The sequence below is a fragment of the Scyliorhinus torazame genome, chromosome 11, assembly GCF_047496885.1.
Source record: "Scyliorhinus torazame isolate Kashiwa2021f chromosome 11, sScyTor2.1, whole genome shotgun sequence".
NCBI lineage: Eukaryota > Metazoa > Chordata > Chondrichthyes > Carcharhiniformes > Scyliorhinidae > Scyliorhinus > Scyliorhinus torazame.
In genome coordinates, this window is record NC_092717.1 from 182,785,070 (window position 1) to 182,808,044 (window position 22,975).

Sequence of the window (22,975 nt, forward strand, 5' to 3'; positions counted from 1 at the left end):
TTACTCAGCCCTTTCTCAAATGCATGTTCAAGCATTCAGTCACATCTACATTTAACCTAGAAATTCATCAGAAATCCAAAGTAATTTGAAACACTGATTATTAATACAATCTTCCACAAGGAAGACTTTGCTCATCTTTCAATATTTAACCCCACAACCCAGAAGATATGCAGGGTAGGTGGATTGGCCATGCTAAATTGCCCCTTAATTGGAAAAAATAATTGAGTACTCTAAACTTATTTTTAAAATCTTGCAATATTTAAAAGATAAATCATCCCAATCTGAAGTCCTAAAGTCATAACTGTGCGAAATAATCACAATGGCTGCAGTGGCTCAATGCAACAGCCACACACTGCTTGCTGAGGGCAATTAGAAATGACAGAGAGGCAGAGGTATAATTGTGACCTTCGCGGTTGTCCTCCACATCCCATGAAAATCAGAAGCAAGTTATGCAAATAAACGTTTCAGTCCTTGGTCATCTTTGACATCGCAGTCCTGTTTCTAACCCAAAATAGGTGCAAAGAATAAATCGTTCACAGTTCAAACATTTCATACCCAGAGCTCTTCAATTACAACTAAAGACAAATAAAGGGACAAATACTTCGCAGGTCGGGCAACATCTGTGGAGTATGCTTCAGGTCAACAATACTCCAAATGCCACCTGACGTTCTGAATAAATCATCCCAAATGCCACCTGATGTTCTGAATATTTCTAGCATTTTCTCTTCTTATTTCATATGTCCAGCATCCACAGAATTGTGCTTCTGTGCAACATGGACACAAAGCCATTGAATCCGTCCAATGCAGAAAGAGATCATTTGGCCCATCAAGTCTGCACTAATTCTCTGAAAGAGCACCCTACCTAGGCCCACTTTCCCCATAACCCCATTTTCTTTTCTTTTTCACAAATTTAGAGTACCCAATTTGCGTTTTCCACCCAATTAAGTGGCAATTTAGAATGACCAATCCACCTACCGTGCATATCGTTTGATTGTGGGGGTGAAACCCACGCAGACATGGGGACTATGTACAAACTCTACAAGGACCGTGACCCGGGTCCTCAGAGTTGTGAGGCAGCACTGCAAACCACTGCGTGACCGTGCCACCTTCTGAATTGGCATTTTAAGCAGGATTCTCCCTGCAGGCATCTGAATGCTGACACGGGGAGAATGTGCAAACTCCACACAGGCAGTGACCCGGGGCCAAACCCAGGTCCTCAGCGCCGTAGCATAACCAATTCACCTACCCTGCATATCGTTGGACTGTGGGAGGAAACCCACACAGACATGGGGAGAACATACAAACTCCACAGTCATCCAAGGTCGGAATCAAACCCGGGTCGCTGGCACTATGAAGCAGCAGTGCTAACCACTGTGCCGCCATGCCGGTAATTGTACCTATCATTGACTGCACTGCAAACAAATTGATTATACATGACACACTTAAAAAAGGTGCAAATTTGGGCAGCACGGTAGCACAGTGGTTAGCATTTCTGCCTCACGGCGCTGAGGTCCCAGGTTTGATCCCAGCTCTGGGTCACTGTTCGTGTGGAGTTTGCACATTCTCCCCGTGTCAGTGTGGGTTTCATCCCCACAACCCAAAGATGTGCAGAGTAGGTGGAATGGCCACGCTAAATTGCCCCTTAATTGGAAAAAAATTAATTAGGTTCTCAAAATTTTTTTTAAAGTGCAAATTTTCCTGAAGATTAGTCAGAAATCCACATTTACAGCACTCTATTCACATGACAATTCGCTCAATTATGATGAGTGACATCAATGTTTACTGCATAATAATTGCCCTGGATTTCAGCAGTGCTCAGAATACTATCTTTGCTGATGAGCAAAATTATTGCAATGCCACCAGGCAGTTAAATCAATAATCACACACTTATCCTAGATTTGTGTCACTGAGATGCAAAGAACAAATGGCGCAGGGGAATGTATTAAATGGCTGGAGTAAAATAAAATCTCTACCCCTTGATATTTTTACTTCTGAAAAGACATCCATCAAAACTGCTCGTATAAAAGCAAACCACAGGGCAGCATGGTAGCGCAATGGTTAGCACTGCTGCCTCACGACGCCAAGTTCCCAGGTTTGATCCCGGCTCTGGGTTACTGTCTGTGTGGAGTTTGCAGATTCTCCCCATGTTTGCGTGGGTTTCGCCCCCACAACACAAAGATGTGCAGGTTAGGTGGATTGGCCATGCTAAATTGCCCCGTGTCTGCTTGGGCTTCACCCCCACAACCCAAAGATGTGCAGGTTAGGTGGATTGGCCACACTAAATTGCCCCTTAATTGGAAAAAATGAATTGGGTACTCTAAATTTTAAAATGAAATAAAAGCAAAACACTGCAGATGCTGGAAATCAAATGTTAACAGAAAATGCTGTAAAGGGCAGCACGGTGGCATAGTGGTTGGCACAGCACTCATAACCCAGGTTCAATCCCGGCCCCGGGTCACTGTCCATGTGGAGTTTGCACATTCTCACAGTGTGCGCGTGGGTCTTCCTCAAAGATGTGCAGGGTAGGTGAATTCACCATGCTACAATTGTCCCTTAACTGGAAAAAAAAAGAATTGGGTACTCTAAACTTATATTAAAAAATAAATAAAAAATGCTACGCACGTCTGGCTGCTTCTGTGGAGAGAGCGTGTTAATTTTTCTAGGATGCAGAGTATATTGTGTACACCGCAAGGAAAATGAAGTACAGGCAGCATGGTAGCACAGTGATTAGCACTCACTGTTGTTTCACAGCGCCAGGGTCCCATCTTCGATTCCCGCTAGGTCACTGACTGTGGAGTCTGCACATGGGTTTCCTCCGGGTGCTCCGATTACCTCCCACAAGTCCCAAAAGATGTGATTGTTAGGTGAATTGGGCATTCTGAATTCTCCCTCACTCTGTCAGAACAGGTGCTGGAGTGTGGTGACTAGGGGATTTTCACAGTAATTTCATTGCAGTGCTAATGTAAGCCACTTGAGACCTCAATAAAGATTATTATTAAGTATGTAACTTTGATGAAACTGACGTGGGGAAAGAAATTATTCATGTCCATTTCCATCACACTCATGTTATATAAGAAAGGGACCAGTTCAAAACTGGACCTCAAAACAACAATAATAATCTTTGTCACAAGTTACTGTGAAAAGCCCCTAGTCGCCATATTCCGGCGCCTGTTCGGGCACACGGAGGGAGAATTCAGAATCTCCAAATCACTTAACAGCACGTCTTTCGGGACTTGTGGGAGGAAACCAGAACACCTGGAGGAAACCCACACAGACACAGGGAGAACGTGCAGACTCCACACAGTGACCCAAGCCGGGAATCGAACCTGGAACCCTGGCGCCGTGAAGCAACAGTGCTAATCACCGTGCTACCATGCCGCCCCAATTCCAGCACACTCAGGTGCATGTTAGATTAACAATCGAAACTCATCCATTTCCTCTGAACCAATCTGACGAGCACACTGGTCCCGAGGGGTGCTGAAGGCAAACGTCAGCCCATGCAACAACCTACAATCATATTGTGGAGCCTGAGGTAACAGACCACTCTTTCTGGCTGCACATTCAACCAAGTTTAAAACTGCCTTCATATTACTCAACTCCAGCTATCCCTTTAAAGACTATGGGGTAAACTGCAGGAGGAACCAGGAAGAATGATGGAGTGGAACATATTGAGAGTCCTTAAATAGACACAAATTCAAGAGATCCTACACCTGCTTCAGCCACCTGCCAGGAATGCTAATATGGAATCTGACTGATTTCAAGCGCCCATACCGAGCTCGACCACCGGAGCTAAGGGTCAGTGATCAGAATCCATCAGCCACTATCGCAAAGTTCCCCAATATCAGCATTCAGATGCCTGCAGGGAGAATCCTGCTTAAAATGCCAATTCAGAAGGTGGCACGGTCACGCAGTGGTTTGCACTGCTGCCTCAGGGCTCTGAGAATCCGGGTCACGGTCCTTGTAGAGTTTGCACATTGTCCCCATGTCTGCATGGGTCTCACCCCCACAACCCAAAGATGTGAAGGGTAGGTGGATTGGCCACGCTAAATTACCTTTAATTGGAAAGAAATTGGGTACTCTAAATATGAAAAAAAAGTCAATTCAGTCCTTTACAGGGAGCTATTTGACCGATTTCCTGTAAGCCTCACGGGTCCCCCCCAACCAACGCTTCCCAAGTGGAGGATCCACTCCAAAAATGACGTGCATGAAACGTTTGGCGGATTCCTCAACCTCGCCTGGCCAAACCTGCGAACCAATAGCTCGCCTTGACACTGTCCATCTGCACTTCTAGCCTGGACATGGACCCACTGTGTTCTGCCCGATGCAGAACAGTGGTCCGTCTACATCAATGGGACCATACTCGCCCTCCAGGAGACCATCCTGCAGCAGAGAGAGAGCATCAGGAAACAGGAGACCATCAGAGAACTGTGTCAAGCTCAGCAGATCCGACAGTCAGTCCTCGGTGAGTGAGCACAAACGTGGACAGGGATTCCCGGTATAATATCTCCACACAGACTAATAGCTTGAAAGTTCTCTCCAGATCTATTTGTCGTGTGGTTGCTGCTGAGGGGCCAAAAGCACACGTGTGTCAGCGACAGCATGGAAATGAAATCAAAATTGCTTATTGTCACAAGTAGGCTTCAAATGAAGTTACTGTGAAAAGCCCCTAGTCACCACATTCCAGCACCTGTTCGGAGAGGCACATTCAGTGGGAGGGAATGGGGTGCCATTGCAGCAAGTGCAACATTGTTGTCTACAATAGTCTCCACAGCGACTGCAATGACATGGCTCCTGGTTGGGGAGACATGAGCACATCACATTGCCACAATTTAATGAATGCCACAATTTAATGAATATTTGAAAAAACTTTATTCCATGTCCACTTTGATGAGAACCAAAACAGTTAGTCAGTTGTAAGTGGATCAGGTTCAGTGTTGTCAGCATTAATAAACTTTGGCGAACTTATTTCTAATAGTGTACTTTTTCGTAATAAATTTAGAGTACCCAATTTTTTTTTTTCACAATTAAGGGGCAATTTAGTGTGGCCAATCCACCTAACCTGCACATCTCTGGGTTGTGGGGGGTGAAACCCACGCAGACACAGGGAGAATGTGCAAACTCCACACGGACTGTGACCCAGGGCCGGGATTCGAACCCGGGTCCTCAGCGCCGTAGGCAGCAATGCTAACCACTGTGCCCTCTCTAATAGTGTACTTTTAAGTTGACTGAACTTGCATCAAATAATTGAATTGCATTTCAGCCAATTATAAATATAGATTTTAACAGCACTATCTTTAGATTTATGGCTGGTTTTTTTTAAACAAGAGCCACTTATTGCTCTCTCCCACTGATATCTGTTCTTTGTTCTCCCCACCTCAGTCTTTTTCATTCACTTCTTTCTTTCCTTGAAGCAGTGTACCACGATGAATGCAAGTTCACAGTTGTTGGCTGCTCTCCCGTATGCCTCATGAGTAACTATCCTTCATGTGTGACCCTGGACAGTGAACTTTTGTAGATGGGTGGACATCACAGGCATACATGATCCGGTCCTCACTCAAGATTGACATATATTCAATGCACCAGAGGCTACTGGATAGTGATTAAAAACAAGAAAACTAAATGCTTTATTTTCCCTTCATTGCCTGGGGCAAGCAAACTTTATTGTCTCAAATACTGCCTTGAATCAGGATAGACTGGATGTGGCATGGGTCCCAAAGGTCCGCCAGTTGGTAAAAGCAGGAATGGGGGAAAAAAGTTTGGAAAACACTGTCTTACACTACAACCACCTTCTTTTAAAAATTCCAATGCTTTGATTCCCCCCCCCCCCCTTCTCCAGATATGAGCAGAGCCCATAACTGAGTGGTTTGCCCTGTGGTACTAGTCACATATACACCAGACCCGGTATAAACCGTGAAAAATGAGCAAATGGGTTTTTATGACTATTCAGCAGCTGCATGCCACTTTCTCAGAATTCGAAACAAACCTGTTTGACTTTAACCTGGTGTTGGAAGACTTCTTACTTTCTCAGAAAGCAGCATTCATCACCAGAGTTTCTGAATAATTCAAGTTAGCACAACCTCACTTTCCAATGGATAAAAAATTCTGGTTACACATCAATTGCAGTGTTCAACGAGCTCTTCGTTCTTCAATTTGTGGCTACTCGTCCAAATCCACTTGCCATTACGTAACACTTCTAAATAAGCCAGTGTCTTATCCAGCTTCTCCAATGGAATTGGTCTTCCATTTTCCACGAAGTAAGCTCACCAAAGATTCATTCCAAATGGCAGAAGCAGTCAGAGCAGCATGATTGCAGCATATTGCAAGTGACCATTGTTTATGGGCCAGCCGTTGATGCAGATTTTCCATTGTTGTGAAGGCCATGATGGAGGTGCTCAGTTGGTGCCAAGAATGTTTGGCTTGGTGAAAGTTACAGCTCATGTTAGCTACACCAAAATGTCCTGCAGAATGTGCCACATTCATACATTGCTACTATGCCATATTAATGGCATGTGATAAATTGTTTTAAGAAAACAAGTCATTTCAATTTGATTGTTCCCTGAAAAGAAATCTTGAAATTATAACAAAAAATAAACTAAATAAGATGGAACAAAAACAGAAACTACTGGACAATCTCAGCAGATCTGACAGCATCTGTGGAGAGAATAGGGAGCTTAACATTTCAAGTCTGGATGGCTCTTTGTCAAAGTAGCTTTACAAAGCAGCAGCGTTAACAGGGATAGGACAAGGCAATAGGCCTAGATAATGATCCTTCAAAGGGTCTGTGCAGACTCGATGGATCAAGTGGTCCCCTTCTGCATTGTAGTGATTCTATTGCTGTAAACTGACATCAGTTCAATCTCTCAAAGCTTCTGCACATTTCCTGCAGGCGCTTCTTCAAGCTAACATAGAAGGGAGGGAAATAAACACAAATTTGTTCCTTCACTATATATATTCTTGGTCCTTCACTACCCCACCTACAGTTATCCAATCAGGCAGCATGAAACCATCTGCTTCCGCCCTCCTCTCTGCACAATCCATTGTGTCATGTTGCACTCGGTTTGGTTTAACACATTGATCGGTTTCCTTTACTCTGGTCACAGAAACTGCTGGCCCAAGTTCCCACGAGATACAAAACAATCAACACAAGTTCAATGAAATCCCCCCCCCCCCCCCCAAAAAAAAAAAGTGGCCGGGAGACGGAGAACCCGCACTTTCTTCTGGGCAGCCCATTCTAGACCTGGATAATTTAGCTGCTGCCATGTTTCAAGCTTCAAAAAAATTACAGGCAACTTAAATGTTGAGAAATCAAAATCCCCGACCTTGCACCAAGAAAGAGATTGTCAGGGTGGGGAATGAGCAGTGCTAGCTCGCATTCCTTGCGTCAAAGAATCGGATTAGAGTACATATATTTTTGAAAGAAGCTTCCCCAACACAAAGCAATGAACTCCCCACGCCAGCCCCGCAGGTGGCAGCAGCCTCCCCCGGGGAAATTCACTGATGTATGAGCGAGACCCTTCATTAACCTTGATCAGAGGGGTAAATGGGGGGGGGGGGGGGGGGGGGGATTCTTTCTTCCACCCACTCGGATCTCACCCCCACCCTCCAATCGATGTCCCCTCTCTCCCTCCCCCCGCCCCGAGGCCTCGGCCGCCATTTACAGCTCAGACATCAGGTGAAGCCGGCACAGTCTCTCCAGGCTCGCGTCGCCCAGGCCTCAGCCACTCACTTTTTTGTAGTTTTTACCCAGCCACATTCTCAGGCCGTCGAACTGAGTCACGGTTTCGGACAACTCCAGGAATCTGACGTTCGGGCCCCCGTCTTTTTTACGCGACGCTGCCACCGCCACAGCCACCGCCGCCATCGTTCCGCTCGGCGCGCTCTCACACAAACAGAATAACAAGGCAACAAAACCAAACTTTATTGTTCCGGCGATGCGCGTGCGCATTGAGCACGCGTCTCCTCTCTCCCCTCCCGTCCCTCCAGCGAGCGCCCCCATTCGACGGGATGGTGTGTTTGCGCATGCGGAAAACTCCGGGGGTGGGGCGAAGAGAGGAGCCAGCGTCACACTACCACCTTCGCATGGATGCCAACATCTCTTGATTCCCTTAGAATCCAAAAATCCATTTATCTCAGCCTTGTATGCAATCAATGACTGAACATCTGAAACTCTCTCATAAATAATAACAGACAATGCTGGGAAACGCAGCAGGTCAGGCAGCATTTGTAGAGAGAAAAACATGCTTTGAATCTGTATGACTTCTTCAGAGTTAAAGAGAGACAGAAATGTGGTGGGAGCCCAGGAGAGATTTGACAAAGGTACCATGGAACACAAGACAAAGGGAGTATTAATGGAAGTGTATCAAAGACTTAATGTGATAATGGAATAAGTGTCAGAATATGTAATTCGCAGAACTAGGGTCAGCACAAAAGTTAAGAAGTTACAACCCCCATGGGGAGAAGGGGTTGGGGAAAAAATAAAAAAACATGGTCTGAAGTTGTTGAATCCAGAAGGCTGTAAAGTACCTAATCGGCAGATTAGGTGCTGTTCCTCTCTTTTGCATTGGGCTTCACTGGAACATTGCAGCAAGCCAAGGACAAAAGTGTGAGCATCAGAGCAAGATGGTGAATTGAAATGGCAAGGTCTGGGTCATGCTTGTAGACTGAGCAACAGTGTCCACAAAAACTAAAGGATAATCAGACTCTAATTTCACTTGTGATCTCTTCACTTTTTCATAGAATTTGCAGTGCAGAAGGAGGACATTCGGCCCATTGAGATGGCACCAGCACTTGGAAAGAGCACCCTACCTAAGCCCACACCTCCACCCTATCCCTGTAAGCCAGTCTATCGTTTTTGGACACTAAGGGCAATTTAGCATGGCCAATCCACCTAACCTGCACATCTTTGGGCTGTGGGAGGAAACGGAGCACCCGGAGAAAACCTACACAGATATGGGGAGAAAGTGCAAACTCCACACAGTCACCGAAGGCTGGAATTGAACCCAAGTCCCTGGAACTGTGAGGCAGCAATGCTGACCACTGTGCCGCCCCTGGGAGCTGGTTTGTCCAATGTCATTCTAGGTCCAGGAAAATCGCAATGGTCAGACAATCCTGCAACACCTCCCATGGTAGTGGTACCAGAGAAGGATCAACAGTCTGAGGAGCCCCTACCTCCAACTACGATGATGGTACGGTTGAACATATAACAGTACAGTACAGAACAGGCCCTTCGGCCCTCGATGTTGTGCCAAGCCTTGTCCGAAACCAAGATCAAGCTATCCCATTCCCTGTCATTCTGGTGTGCTTCATGTGCCTATCCAATAACCGCTTGAAAGTTCCTAAAGTGTCTGACTCCACTATCACAGCAGGCAGTCCATTCCACACTCTAACCACTCTCTGAGTAAAGAACCTACCTCGGACATCCCTCCTATATCTCCCACCCTGAACCTTATAGTTATGCCCTCTTGTAACAGCTACATCCACCCGAGGAAATAGTCTCTGAACGTCCACTCTATCCCCCTCATCATCTTATAAACCTCTATTAAGTCACCTCTCATCCTCCTCTGCTCCAAAGAGAAATGCCCTAGCTCCCTCAACCTTTCCTCATAAGACCTTACCTGCAAACCAGGCAGCATCCTGGTAAATCTCCTTTGCACCCTTTCCAATGCTTCCACATCCTTCCTATAATGAGGTGACCAGAACTGCACACAATACTCCAAATGTGGTCTCACCAGGGTCCTGTACAGTTGCAGCATAACGCCACGGCTCTTAAACTCAAGCCCCCATTAATAAACACTAACATACTACAGACCTTCTTCATGGCTCTATCCACTTGAGTGGCAACCTTCAGAGATCTGTGGATATAGAACATAGAACGATACAGCGCAGTACAGGCACCCCAAGATCTCTCTGTTCCTCCACATTCCTCAGAACCCTGCCGTTGACCCTGTAATCTGCATTCAAATTTTTCCTACCAAAATGAATCACCTCGCACTTATCCATTTTTCAGCCCAGCTCTGCATCCTATCAATGTCTCTTTGCAGCAGGCAACAGCCCTCCACCTCATCCATTACTCCACCAATCTTGGTGTCATCAGCAAATTTACTGACCCACCCTTCAGCCCCCTCCTCCAAGTCATTGATAAAAATCACAAATAGCAGAGGACCCAGCACTGATCCCTGTGGTACACCGCTGGTAACTGGTCTCCAGCCTGAACATTTTCCATCCACCACCACTCTCTGTCTTCTATGTGATAGCCAGTTACTTATCCAATTGGCCAGATTTCCCTCTATCCCACACCTCCTTACTTTCTTCATGAGCCGACCATGGGGAACCTTATCAAACGCCTTACTAAAATCCATGTATACGACATCAACTGCTCTACCTTCATCTACACACTTAGTTACCTCCTCAAAGAATTCAATCAAATTTGTGAGTCAAGACATACCCTTCAAGAATCCGTGTTGACTATCCCGGATTAAGCTGCATCTTTCCAAATGGTCATAAATCCTATCCTTCAGGACCTTTTCCATTAACTTACCGACCACCGAAGTAAGACTAACCGACCTATAATTACCAGGGTCATTCCTATTCCCATTCTTGAACAGAGGAACAACATTCGCCACTCTCCAGTCCTCTGGCACTATCCCCTTGGACAGTGAGGAACCAAACATCAAAGCCAAAGGCTCTGCAATCTCAACCCTTGCCTCCCAAAGAATCCTAGGATATATCCCATCTGGCCCAGGGGACTTGTCGACCCTAAGGTTTTTCAAAATTGCGAATACATCCTTCCTCAGAACATCTACCTCCTCCAGCCTACCCGCCTGTATCACACTCTCATCCTCAAAAACATGGCCCCTCTCCTTGGTGAGGGTAGTGGGTGCCTGGAACTTGCTACCGGAGGAGGTGGTGGCAGCAGGGACGATAGTGACATTTAAGGGGCATCTTGACAAATACATGAATAGGTTGGGAATAGAGGGATACGGACCCAGGAAGTGTAGAAGATTGTAGTTTAGTCGGGCAGCATGGTCGGCACGGGCTTGGAGGGCCGAAGGGCCTGTTCCTGTGCTGTACATGTCTTTGTTCTTGTTCTTTGTGAACGCTGAAGAAAATTATTCATTCAACGCCTCTCCTCTCTCTTCTGACTCCATGCACAAGTTCCCACTACTGTCCTTGACCGGCCCTAACCTCACCCTGGTCATTCTTTTATTTCTCACACAAGAGTAAAATGCCTTGGGGTTTTCCTTGATCCGACCCGCCAAGGACTTCTCATGCCCCTTCCTAGCTCTCCTAAGCCTTTTTTTAGCTCATTCCTTGCTACCTTGTAACCCTCAAGCGACCCAACTGAACCGTGTTTTCTCATCCTTACATACTCTTCCTTTTTCCTCTTGACAAGACACTCAACCTCTTTTGTGAACCATGGTTCCCTCACACGGCCATTTCCTCCCTGCCTGACAGGGACATACCTCTCAAGGACACGCAGTATTTGTTCCTTGAACAAGCTCCACTTTTCATTTGTGCCTTTCCCTGACAGTTTCTGTTCCCATCTTATGCTCCCTAATTCTTGCCTAATTGCATCATAATTACCCCCCATTATAAACCTTGCCCTGCCGTATGGCCCTATCCCTCTCCATTGCAATAGTGAAAGACACCGAATTGTGGTCACTATCTCCAAAGTGCTCTCCCACAAACAAATCTAACACTTGGCCCGGTTCATTACCCAGTACCAAATCCAATGTAGCCCCATCTCTTGTCGGCCTATCCACATATTGTGTCAGGAAACCCTCCTGCACACACTGTACAAAAACTGCCCCATCCGAACTGTTCGACCTATAGAGGTTCCAATCAATATTTGGAAAGTTAAAGTCACCCATGACAACTACCCTGAGACCTCCACACCTATCCATAATCTGTTTTGCAATTTTTTCCTCCACATCTCTATTACTATTTGGGGGCCTATAGAAAACACCTAACAATGTGACCGCTCCTTTCCTATTTCTAACTTCAGCCCATATTACCTCAGTAGGCAGATCCCCCTCGAACTGCCTTTCTGCAGCCGTTAAACTATCCTTGATTAACAATGCTACTCCTTCACCTCTTTTACCACCTTCCCTACTCTTACTAAAACATCTGTACCCCGGAACTTCCAACAACCATTCCTGTCCCTGTTTTAACCATGTCTCCGTAATGCCCACAACATCGTAGTCCCAGGTACCAATCCACGCTCCAAGTTCACCTACCTTATTCCGGATGCTCCTTGCATTGAAGTGGACACACTTCAACCCATTTCCTGTCTGCCGTTACACTCCTGCGATCTTGAAACCCTCTTCAGTACCTCACTACTCTCAACACTGGCTTCTACAGCTCGTTTTTCCATCCCCCTGACAAATTAGTTTAAACCCCCCCCGAAGAGCCATAACAAATTTCCCTCCCAGGATATTAGTGCCCCTCTGGTTCAGGTGCAAACTGTCCTGTCTGTACAGCTCCCACCTTCCCCAGTATGTGCTCCAATTATCCACATAAGTGAAACCCTCCCTCCTACACCATCCCTGCAGCCACGTGTTTATCTGCACTCTCTCCCTGTTCCTCAACTCACTAGCATGTGGCACCGGCAACAAACCAGAGATGACAACATAGTTTGTCCTAGCTCTCAGCTTCCACCCTAGCTCCCTAAATTCCTGTTTTAAATGCCCGTCCCTTCTCTTACCTATGTCGTTGGTACCGATGTGTACCACAACTTGTGACTGTTCCCCCTCCCCCTTAAGGATTCTGAAAACACGGTCCGAGACGTCATGGACCCTGGCACCCGGGAGGCAACATACCATCCGTGAGTCTCTTTCGTTGCCACCGAACCATCTATCTGTCCCTCTAACTATCGAGTCCCCAATAACTATTGCTCCCCTGCTCTCCCTCCTTCCCTTCTGAGTCACAGGGACGGACTCAGTGTTGGAGATCCGTTCACCGTGGCTTACCCCTGGTACGTCGTCCCCTTCAACAGTATCCAAAACGGTATACTTGTTGCTGACGGGAACGACCACAGAGGATCCCTGCACTGATTGCTTCCTCCCAGCCCCTCTCACCGTCACCCATCTATCTTGATTCTTCAGAGTAACTACATCCCTGAAGCTACTATCTATGACCACCTCTATGACCGCCCAACTTAAATACAGGGCCCGTGCAAACAATTTAAATCTTTACCACTTACCCAGCAGTCATTCTTGTCCTCACTCCGACCGGATTCAGCTGGAAACCCCAACAGTAAGTTTTTTTTAAATTTACTCCCCTTCTCAGCAAGCACTCACTCAGCAACCCCTGCACCCCGCACGATAACAGCAATCTTTGGTAGACAAACCGAGCATTGTGCACACATGACAACTTCCAGCCAGTGTGCCAGAACCACAAGGAATGCTGGAACCTTGGAGCAGTCTCACATCATCAGCAACGAAAAATAGAGGTGGACATGCTACTCAATCTTTGTCTTGCCACAGGAATGCCCTTACTTGCTTCAGAGAGCTTTCCGATGGCCCAAACAGAAAAAGAAGAAAAAAAAGGCACTGCCAGCAGAAAAATACCATTTTCATCCACCCGACAAGAAATGATCAAGAGTTGCAACAACCATGAACCCCCAATCCAGCTAGTCTAATCAGGCATGGCTTAACATGAAGCAATGGAAGAAACTGATGAAACCATACCCAGGTGCCAGTCCGACCTTCAAACCAACAGCAAGAACCGGAACCACCAGAGCCTACGAGTATCCTGGCACCGGTGAACAAGATGTGGGAGGGTATAAGAACCACAAATTCCCAATGAATGTCTGCTATCTGCAAACAATACGCAATTAACTGGGAGCATAAACAAAGAGATCTGGGCTATAGGGATGAAAGTACAAAATCAGGGAAGTTGCGCTAAACCTTTAAAAATCATTTGATTCAGCCTTCGATCTATTATTGTGTTCACTTCTGGCATGATACTTTGGGAAGGAGTCAAGGTCTGAGAGAAAATTTGCTGCAACGTACAGGGATGAAGGTCTTCAGCTCCGGAAACACTGAACTTGTTCTGCTTAGACCGCAGCAATTCAAGAAATCAACTCACCACCACCTTTCCAATGCAATTGGAGATGAGCAACAATGTTGCCAGCGATGCTCACATCCCAAGAATAAGAAAAATTAACTCAGCCGGACAACTCAAGGAAATTAATTTTGAATCAGGGATCCAAATTCAGCATAATTAATGTCAGCACACTAATCGTTTGGTAGTACAGAACTTGAGTATTGTTGAAAAAAATAGATTTTTTTTGTTGAAGCTTTTCAACTTGCGCTCGTCAGGGTATTTGCAGAAATAAAATTGAAAGAATCAGCAAATTTATATTGTATGAAAAAATAGTGCTGATTGGTTGGCAAGTGGACTCTGGTTAGTAGAGGTGTTTCCATGGGGGAATGCACCTGTTGATGGTGACTGACAGTTAACTGCCAAGTATTGTTTTTAAATTTAAACCAGGCAGCCTAACTCTGATTAGTCAAAGCTTGAGGAATGATCCCACAAATGGCTGTCACCTATTTTGTTCAGCTGAAACCAGTATAATATGTTCTTTCCGTTTGCAAAATTTGTCAGCAAATTAACAATAATGAAGAAAATAATGGCTCTGTCTAAAGTGTAACAAGCTTCCTGGACCAGATGATTTTCATCCCCTGAGTTTTAAAAGTAGATGAGAATATTCGTTACACATACTCTAACAATGATCTTCCAAAGTTCTCTCAGGAGCCATTCCTTTAGATTAGAAAACGCACATCACTCTGCTATTGATTAAAGGTGTCCAAGAGGCCAGCAAAGGAATCGAGATCTTACTATGCTCACAGCTGTTGTCAGGAAATTATTAGAGTCTATAATTAAAGATAGAGAGACAAACATCTTGAAAAAATTTCAAATGATCGGTAACAATCAGCATGGATTTGGAAAGGATAAATCAAAGCTGACAAACCAAATTGAATTTTTTGAAGAGGTAACTGAAAGACTGGACAAGGGACTGCCTATGATGTTATTTATATTGATTTCCAGAGGGAATTAAATAAAGTCCCTTATGAGAGACTGTTAGCTAAACTTGAACACATGAAATGAGGGTAAGCTATTGGTCTGCTTTGGTGTTTGGCTGAGTGGCAGGATTACATATAATGGGCAAGTAATCAGATTGCCAGAATGTGACAATAGTGTCTCAGGGATCCATATTGGGCTTCCAAGTAGTTTTGATTACTTTGATGACAGGACAGAGAGCTACATATTGAAGTTTGCTGATAATATAAAGATGGACATCATTGTAAACTGTGTAGATGGAAGGACAGAATTACAAAGAGATATTAACAAATTCAATGAATAGGAGGAACTGTGATAAATGCAATGAAGCTATCCACTATGGTTCAGAAAAAGAATAGATCAGAGTTCTTTCTAAAATGCTGTAAAACGAGAAATATATTAAGAGATTGGGGGAAAGGCAGGTCACTGAAAGCCATGGTCTCGTTAAATACAGAAATAGGTTTGATAGTTAAAAAAAAAATCTTATTATTCTCCTCATTTCCAACATTTTCATCAAATGAACAACAAAAACCAATGCAGTACCAATCCCCCAAATATCATCACCTTCAGTATTCAGACCAAAGCATCACCCGTACATTCCAAGTAAAAAAGAAAGAAAATTAACAATCAATCAGCAAAACGTGTAGGCAAGAACAATAACCCCAACCCCCACCTAATATTCGATGGCAGCCAATTCTCAAAAGTGCATAATAAACAGTCCCCATGAATTGTAGAATCCTTCCTTCACCTGCCTCAGCTCAACCTTCTTAAGAGTCAGAAATTCCAGTAGATCCCCCTCCCGTCCTCCCCAATTCTGCGTGGGTCTCTTCCGGGTACTTCGGTTTCCTCCCGCAAGTCCCCAAAGACATGCTGTTAGGTAATTTGGACATTCTGAATTCTCCCTCTGTGTCTCTGTGTACCCGAACAGGTGTCGGAATGTGGCGACTAGGGGTTTTTCACAGTAACGTCAGTGCAGTGTTAATGTAAGCCTTGTGACAATAAAGATTATTTTTTTAAAATACTTGCCTTACCCTCCCCTTCCTGAGCCTCACTGATCCTTCACCCTCAGACGAGTCTCCTGTAGCATAACCACATCAGCCTTTAAACATTTTAGGTGCGCAAACGGCCTCGACCTCTTCACTGGCCCCCCCAAACCCTTCACGTTCCACATGACTTACCTGACTGGGGGTCTCTCACCGCCCCCGCCCCCTCCCCCCACCCCTCCTATCCACCATCATCATACCTCAAGGCCCTGCCCACTGGGCCTGGCCTGCCCAATCCCATTGTTCCCATCAAACCCCTACACCCCTCCCAGAACCCCCATCCACTTCCTCTCAATAACACCTCTTCTAGTATCAGTCCCCTTCGCCCCCCTTTTCACACCTCAAGGCCCATCAAAAGCTGTTCAAGCAGGCTCCATTGGCCGCAGCCCCTACCCCCACCACACCTCCGTTCACAAGCCGATTTAAGCTTGCTAGTGTGGAAGCCCCTGCCCAGACCCCACTCCCCTCCCCCACCCGTTCCCAAGAGGAGAAAGAAATTCCCTTCAAACAAACAAACCCACAAACCCAGTGCGAACACACAAACCACAGAAAATAATCGTGGCAAAAAATCCCCACCCTTACCTAATTGGACCCCGAGGAATTTAAAACTGCTAACCATCTCCGCCTTGGCTCTGTTGATGCTGACGGGTGTGTACAGAACTTTGCCTTCTGAAGTCAATAATGAGCTCTTTAGTTTTGCTGGCATTGAGGGAGAGATTGTTGTCGTTGCACCACTCCACTAGTTCTCAATCTCCCTCTTGTATTCTGACTCGTCGTTATTCAAGATCCGGCCACTATGGTCGTGTCATCAGCAAACTTGTAGATGGAGTTGGAACCAAATTTTGCCACGCAGTCGTGTGTTTACAGGGAGTACAGTAGGGGGATAAGTACGCACCCTTACCTAATCTAAATAGGCAACTTTACCCCATTTAACAAGATGAAATAAAAAATAGAACTATGTACAATCTTCCATCTCTCTACCCTCAGTCCAAGACCAGTCTTCAGTCCCATTTCTCACTTCTGCCCCAGTCCTTCTGCCTTTACAAACACCTTTGCCGCTTCCACCATCTCAAAATAAAAGTATTTGGAGTTGCAGGTCACCCTCAACTTAGCTGGGTACACTACGCCGAACCGCACACCGCTGTTATACAGTGCCGTCTTCACGCGGCCAAAGGCCGCCTGCCTCCTCGACAACTCCACGGTTAAGTCCTGGTAAATCCGTATCCCAGCTCCAGCCCACTGCACCTCCCGCTTTGCCCAACTCAGGACCTTCTCCTTCACGTGATACCTGTGGAAGCAAATAATCACTGTGTAGCACCATCGATAACACACGAGGCGAGACGTAGAGAAACTCAATCGAGGCTTTATTGAGCAGACTTGTTCCCCAGCAGCTCAGTTACAGAATGCAGCTGCTGGGAGAAACCGGGTTCTTATACCCCGCCTTTCTGGGTGGAGTCCACAGGTGGCAGATCCAATCAGGACCCAGTATCTGTCCACCAATGGCCCCTCGGCATCATGGTGTACCGTATTACCCCTAATACATACCACCACATTCACCCCATGTTAAAAAAGAACCCGGCGGGGTGGTGTATGGTATGGTGGTAGGGGTTCACAGGGTCGGTGCCTTAACCATTTAACTATATACAACAATGCCGCTTTTACTGGACCACTGAATTATTTACATCTTAACCGATTCGCAGCATTTACTATATACAACAATGCCGCTTTTACTGGTCACTGAATTATTTACATCTTAAACCGATTCGATGAGTCGAGATGGTGCCCTGGTCGCCCTTTCTGATCGTCTCAGCCCGGGTGGTGGTGGTGGTGCTGGCTCGGGTTCGGTCGACTCTGGGAGCATCGCACTGTACATCCCTGTTTCCTTACTCCTGGGCGGGCCTGGGAGAAGAACCGATCCCCCCGGGAAGGGGGTGGCTGTGGGGTGCACCGGTGGGAGTGAGGGGTGGTGATTGGCGTTAGGGAGGTGTGGGGAGCTCCGGCGGGCGCCAGGTCCCGCAGAGAGACCGTGTCCTGTCGGCCGTCTGGGTACGCCACGTAGGCGTACTGCGGGTTTGCGTGGAGGAGATGTACCTTTTCCACCAGCGGGTCTGATTTGTGCGCCCGCACATGTTTCCGGAGCAGGATGGGTCCCGGGGCTGCCAGCCAGGTCGGAAGTGACGTTCCAGAGGCGGACTTCCTAGGGAAGACAAGGAGGCGCTCGTGAGGCGTTTGGTTAGTGGTGGTGCACAGCAGGGACCGGATAGAGTGAAGGGCATCCGGGAGGACTTCCTGCCAGCGGGAAGTTGGGAGACTCCTAGACCGTAGGGCCAGTAGGACGGTCTTCCAGACCGTTCCGTTCTCCCTCTCTACCTGCCCGTTCCCCCAGGGGTTGTAGCTGGTCGTCCTGCTCGAGGCTATGTCCTTGCTGAGCAGGAATTGACGCAGCTCGTCACTCATGAAGGAGGACCCCCTATCGCTATGGATGTAGGCGGGGAAACCGAACAGGGTAAAGATGGTGCAGAGGGCTTTAATGACCGTGGCCGCGGTCATGTCGGGGCAGGGGATGGTGAAGGGGAAACGGGAGTATTCGTCAACGATGTTAAGAAAGTACGTGTTGCGATCGGTGGAGGGGAGGGGGCCTTTGAAATCCAAACTGAGGCGTTCAAAGGGACGGGAAGCCTTTATCAGGTGCGCTCTATCTGGCCTGAAAAAATGCGGTTTGCATTCTGCGCAGATTTGGCAGTTCCTGGTGACTGTTCGGACCTCCTCGACGGAGTACGGGAGGTTGCGGGCCTTTATAAAGTGGTAGAAGCAAGTGACCCCCGGGTGGCAGAGATCCTCGTGGAGGGCTTGGAGGCGGTCCATTGGTGCATTGGATCGAGATGACGGGACTGGGGGCATTCTGGCTAAGTTTGCCGATGATACAAAGATAGGTGGAGGGGCAGGTAATATGGATGAGGTGGGGAGGCTGCAGAAAGATTTAGACAGTTTAGGAGAGTGGTCCAAGAAATGGCTGATGAAATTCAACGTGGGCAAGTGAGAGGTCTTGCACTTTGGAAAAAAGAATAGAGGCATGGACTATTTTCTAAACGGTGACAAAATTCATAATGCTGAAGTGCAAAGGGACTTGGGAGTCCTAGTCCAGGATTCTCTAAACGTAAACTTGCAGGTTGAGTCCGTAATTAAGAAAGGAAATGCAATGTTGTCATTCATCTCAAGAGGCTTGGAATATAAAAGCAGGGATGTACTTCTGAAGCTTTATAAAGCATTAGTTAGGCCCCATTTAGAATACTGTGAGCAATTTTGGGCCCCACACCTCAGGAAGGACATACTGGCACTGGAGCAGGTCCAGCGGAGATTCACACGGATGATCCCAGGAATGGTAGGCCTAACATACGATCAACGTCTGAGGATCCTGGGATTATATTCATTGGAGTTTAGGAGGTTGAGGGGAGATCTAATAGAAACTTACAAGATAATGAATGGCTTCGATAGGGTGGATGTAGGGAAGTTGTTTCCATTAGCAGGGGAGACTAGGACCCGGGGGCACAGTCTGAGAATAAAAGGGAGTCACTTTAGAACAGAGATGAGGAGAAATTTCTTCAGCCAGAGAGTGGTGGGTCTGTGGAATTCATTGCCACAGAGGGCGGTGGAGGCCGGGACGTTGAGTGTCTTTAAGACAGAAGTTGATAAATTCTTGATTTCTCGAGGAATTAAGGGCTAGGGAGAGAGAGCGGGTAAATGGAGTTGAAATCAGCCATGATTGAATGGTGGAGTGGACTCGATGGGCCGAATGGCCTTGCTTCCGCTCCTATGTCTTATGGTCTTATGTGCCGCGAGATAGGGCATTGGACGGCTCATTCAGCTTTCCGGGACGGTACAAGATCTCATAGTTGTAGGTGGAGAGTTCGATCCTCCACCGCAGGATCTTGTCGTTCTTTATCTTGCCCCGCTGTGCATTATCGAACACGAAGGCTACCGACCGTTGGTCAGTGAGGAGAGTGCATCTCCTATCGGCCAGGTAATGCCTCCAATGTCGCACAGCTTCCACTATGGCTTGGGCCTCCTTTTCTACTGAGGAGTGGCGAATTGCTGAAGCGTGGAGAGTCCGGGAGAAAAAGGCCACGGGTCTGCCCGCTTGGTTGAGCATGGCCGCCAGAGCTACGTCGGATGCGTCGCTCTCGACTTGTTGATGGCGCGCATCGTGGCCTTTGCGATATCTGCTTTGATGCGGCTGAAGGCCTGGCGGGCCTCTGTCGACAGGGGAAAAGTAGTGGACTGGATTAGTGGGCGGGCCTTGTCTGCGTATTGGGGAACCCCCGGGCGTAATAAGAAAAGAAGCCTAGGCAGCGTTTCAGGGCTTTGGCTCAGTGGGGGAGAGGGAACTCCATGAGGGGGCGCATGCGTTCAGGGTCAGGGCCTATCACTCCATTACGCACTACGTAGCCCAAGATGGCTAGACGGTCGGTGCTAAACACGCATTTTTCCTCATTGTAGATGAGGTTGAGGGCGTTAGCGGTCTGGAGGAATTTTCGGAGGTTGGCATCGTGGTCCTGCTGGTCGTGGCCGCAGATGGTGACTTTGTCGAGGTACGGGAACGTGGCCCGTAAACCGTGCTGGTCAACCATTCGGTCCATCTCCCGTTGGAAGACCGAGACTCCGTTCGTGACGCCGAATGGAACCCTTAAAAAGTGGTATAGCCACCCGTCTGCTTTGAAGGCAGTGTACTTGCAGTCACCGGGGCAAATGGGGAGTTGGTGGTAGGCGGACTTAAGGTCCACGGTGGAGAAGACTTTGTACTGTGCAATCCGATTGACCATGTCGGATATGCGGGGAAGAGGGTACGCATCTAGCTGCGTGTACCTGTTGATGGTCTGACTGCAGTCTACGACCATCCTCTGCTTCTCCCCAGTCTTCACAACTACCACCTGGGCTCTCCAGGGACTATTGCTGGCCTGGATTATGCCTTCCTTCAGCAGCCGCTGGACTTCGGACCTGATAAACGTCCGGTCCTGGGCGCTGTACCGTCTGCTCCAAGTGGCGACGGGCTTGCAATCCGGGGTGAGGTTCGCAAACAAGGAAGGCGGTTCAACCTTGAGGGTCGCGAGGCCGCAGATAGTCAGTGGGGGTATAGGGCCGCCAAATTTGAATGTTATGCTCTGGAGGTTGCATTGGAAATCCAACCCCAGGAGGGTGGGAGCGCAGAGGTGGGGGAGGACATACAGCCGGTAATATTTGAATTCTCTCCCCTGCACCGTTAGGTTTGCGATGCAGAACCCTTTGATTTCAACGGAGTGGGACCCCGCCGCCAGGAAAATGTTTTGGGTGCTTGGACGAATTACAAGGGAACAGCATCTTACCGTGTCCGGATTAATAAAACTGTCCGTGCTCCCCGAGTCGATCAAACATGGCATCTCGTGCCCGTTCACCAGCACCTTCGTCGTTGCTGTCTGGAGCGTCCTGGGCCGCGACTGGTCCAGGGTAACCGATGCCAAACGTGGTTGCTGCATCTGGTCGATGTCTTCAGGCAGCATGGAGCCGTCCACGCTGGGGTCCTTGCCTGTCAGTTAAGATGGCGGCGTCCATGGATCGCACGCAGTCGGGGGTGGACAAAATGGCCGCTCCCATGGGTCGCACGCAGCCGGGGGTGGACAAAATGTCCGTTCCCATGGACCGCACGCGGCCCGCGGGTAACAAGATGGCGGCGCCTGTCCCCCCCCCTCGTGGCATCCGGGGTCCAAAATGGCGGCGCCCGTTGGCCGCACATGGGTCGCTGGGGGGATGAGACCGTGGTCCCGTTTCTTCCCTGGAGATAGCGGCGACCCCACGGGACTGGCACACTGCTGCGTAGTGCCCCTTTTTGCCGCAGCTTTTACAGGTGGCCGAGCGAGCCGGGCAGCGCTGGCGGTGGTGTTTCGGCTGCCCGCAAAAATAGCAGCGGGGCCCTCCCGGGTGGTCTGGGATTCTGGCCGCGCACGCTTGCGGGGGGTGTGGGGGGTGCCGGGGGGTCGATCGCGGCAGGGGTCCACGGAGCCCAAGGGGCTGTAGCGCGGTCGGGGCCATAGGTGCGGGCGTTTTGGGAGGCCACGTCGAGGGAGGCCGCAAGGGCCCGTGCCTCTGTGAGCCCGAGAGAGTCTTTCTCTAAAAGTCTCTGGCGAATTTACGATGATGCCAAACCTGCTACGTACGCGTCTCTGATCAGGTGCTCCGTGTCTTCATTCGCCGTTACAGCTGGGCAGTTGCAGTTTCTTCCCAGGATCGTTAGGGCATTGTAGAATTCGTCTAGCGATTCCCCGGGGATTTGTCATCTCGTCACGAGCTGGTAGCGTGCATAGACCTGGTTGACAGGCCGAATGTAGGTCTCTTTCAGCAAGTTGATCGCCGCTGGGAAATCTTCCGCGTCCTCAATGAGCGAGTAGATTTCGGGACTCACACTGGAGTGTAGGACCTGCATCCTCTGGTCTTCTGTTGGTCTGCCGGGAGCCGTTCGGAGGTATCCCTCAAAGCACGCCAGCCAGTGCTTAAACGCCGATGCGGAGTTAGCTGCTTGGGGGCAGATTCGCAGGCACTCCGGAGCGATCTGGAGGTCCATATTCCTTTTTTTTAAGTCTGCTCAATAAATTGTAGCACCATCGATAACACACGAGGCGAGACGTAGAGAAACTCAATCGAGGCTTTATTGAGCAGACTTGTTCCCCAGCAGCTCAGTTACAGAATGCAGCTGCTGGGAGAAACCAGGTTCTTATACCCCACCTTTCTGGGTGGAGCCCAGTAGGCGGCAGATCCAATCAGCACCCAGTATATGTCCACTAATAGCCCCTCGGCATCATGGTGTACCGTATTACCCCTAATACATACCACCACACACT

General features: G+C 48.0%; 1 protein-coding gene across 3 annotated transcripts in view; it reads right to left on the reverse strand.

Moving 5' to 3' along the window:
* Window positions 1-7,894, reverse strand: part of smarcc1a (SWI/SNF related BAF chromatin remodeling complex subunit C1a) — a 288,801-nt gene extending 280,907 nt beyond the window's left edge. For 2 of the 3 annotated variants that reach the window (XM_072468117.1, XM_072468118.1), the window contains exon 1: window positions 7,727-7,894. In XM_072468117.1, coding sequence (XP_072324218.1) covers window positions 7,727-7,861 — 135 coding nt within the window. In that variant the 5' untranslated portion in view covers window positions 7,862-7,894. The remainder of the gene's footprint in view (window positions 1-7,726) is intronic. The other variant, XM_072468116.1, reaches the window with a different exon arrangement.
* Between the last annotated feature and the right edge of the window lie 15,081 nt (window positions 7,895-22,975).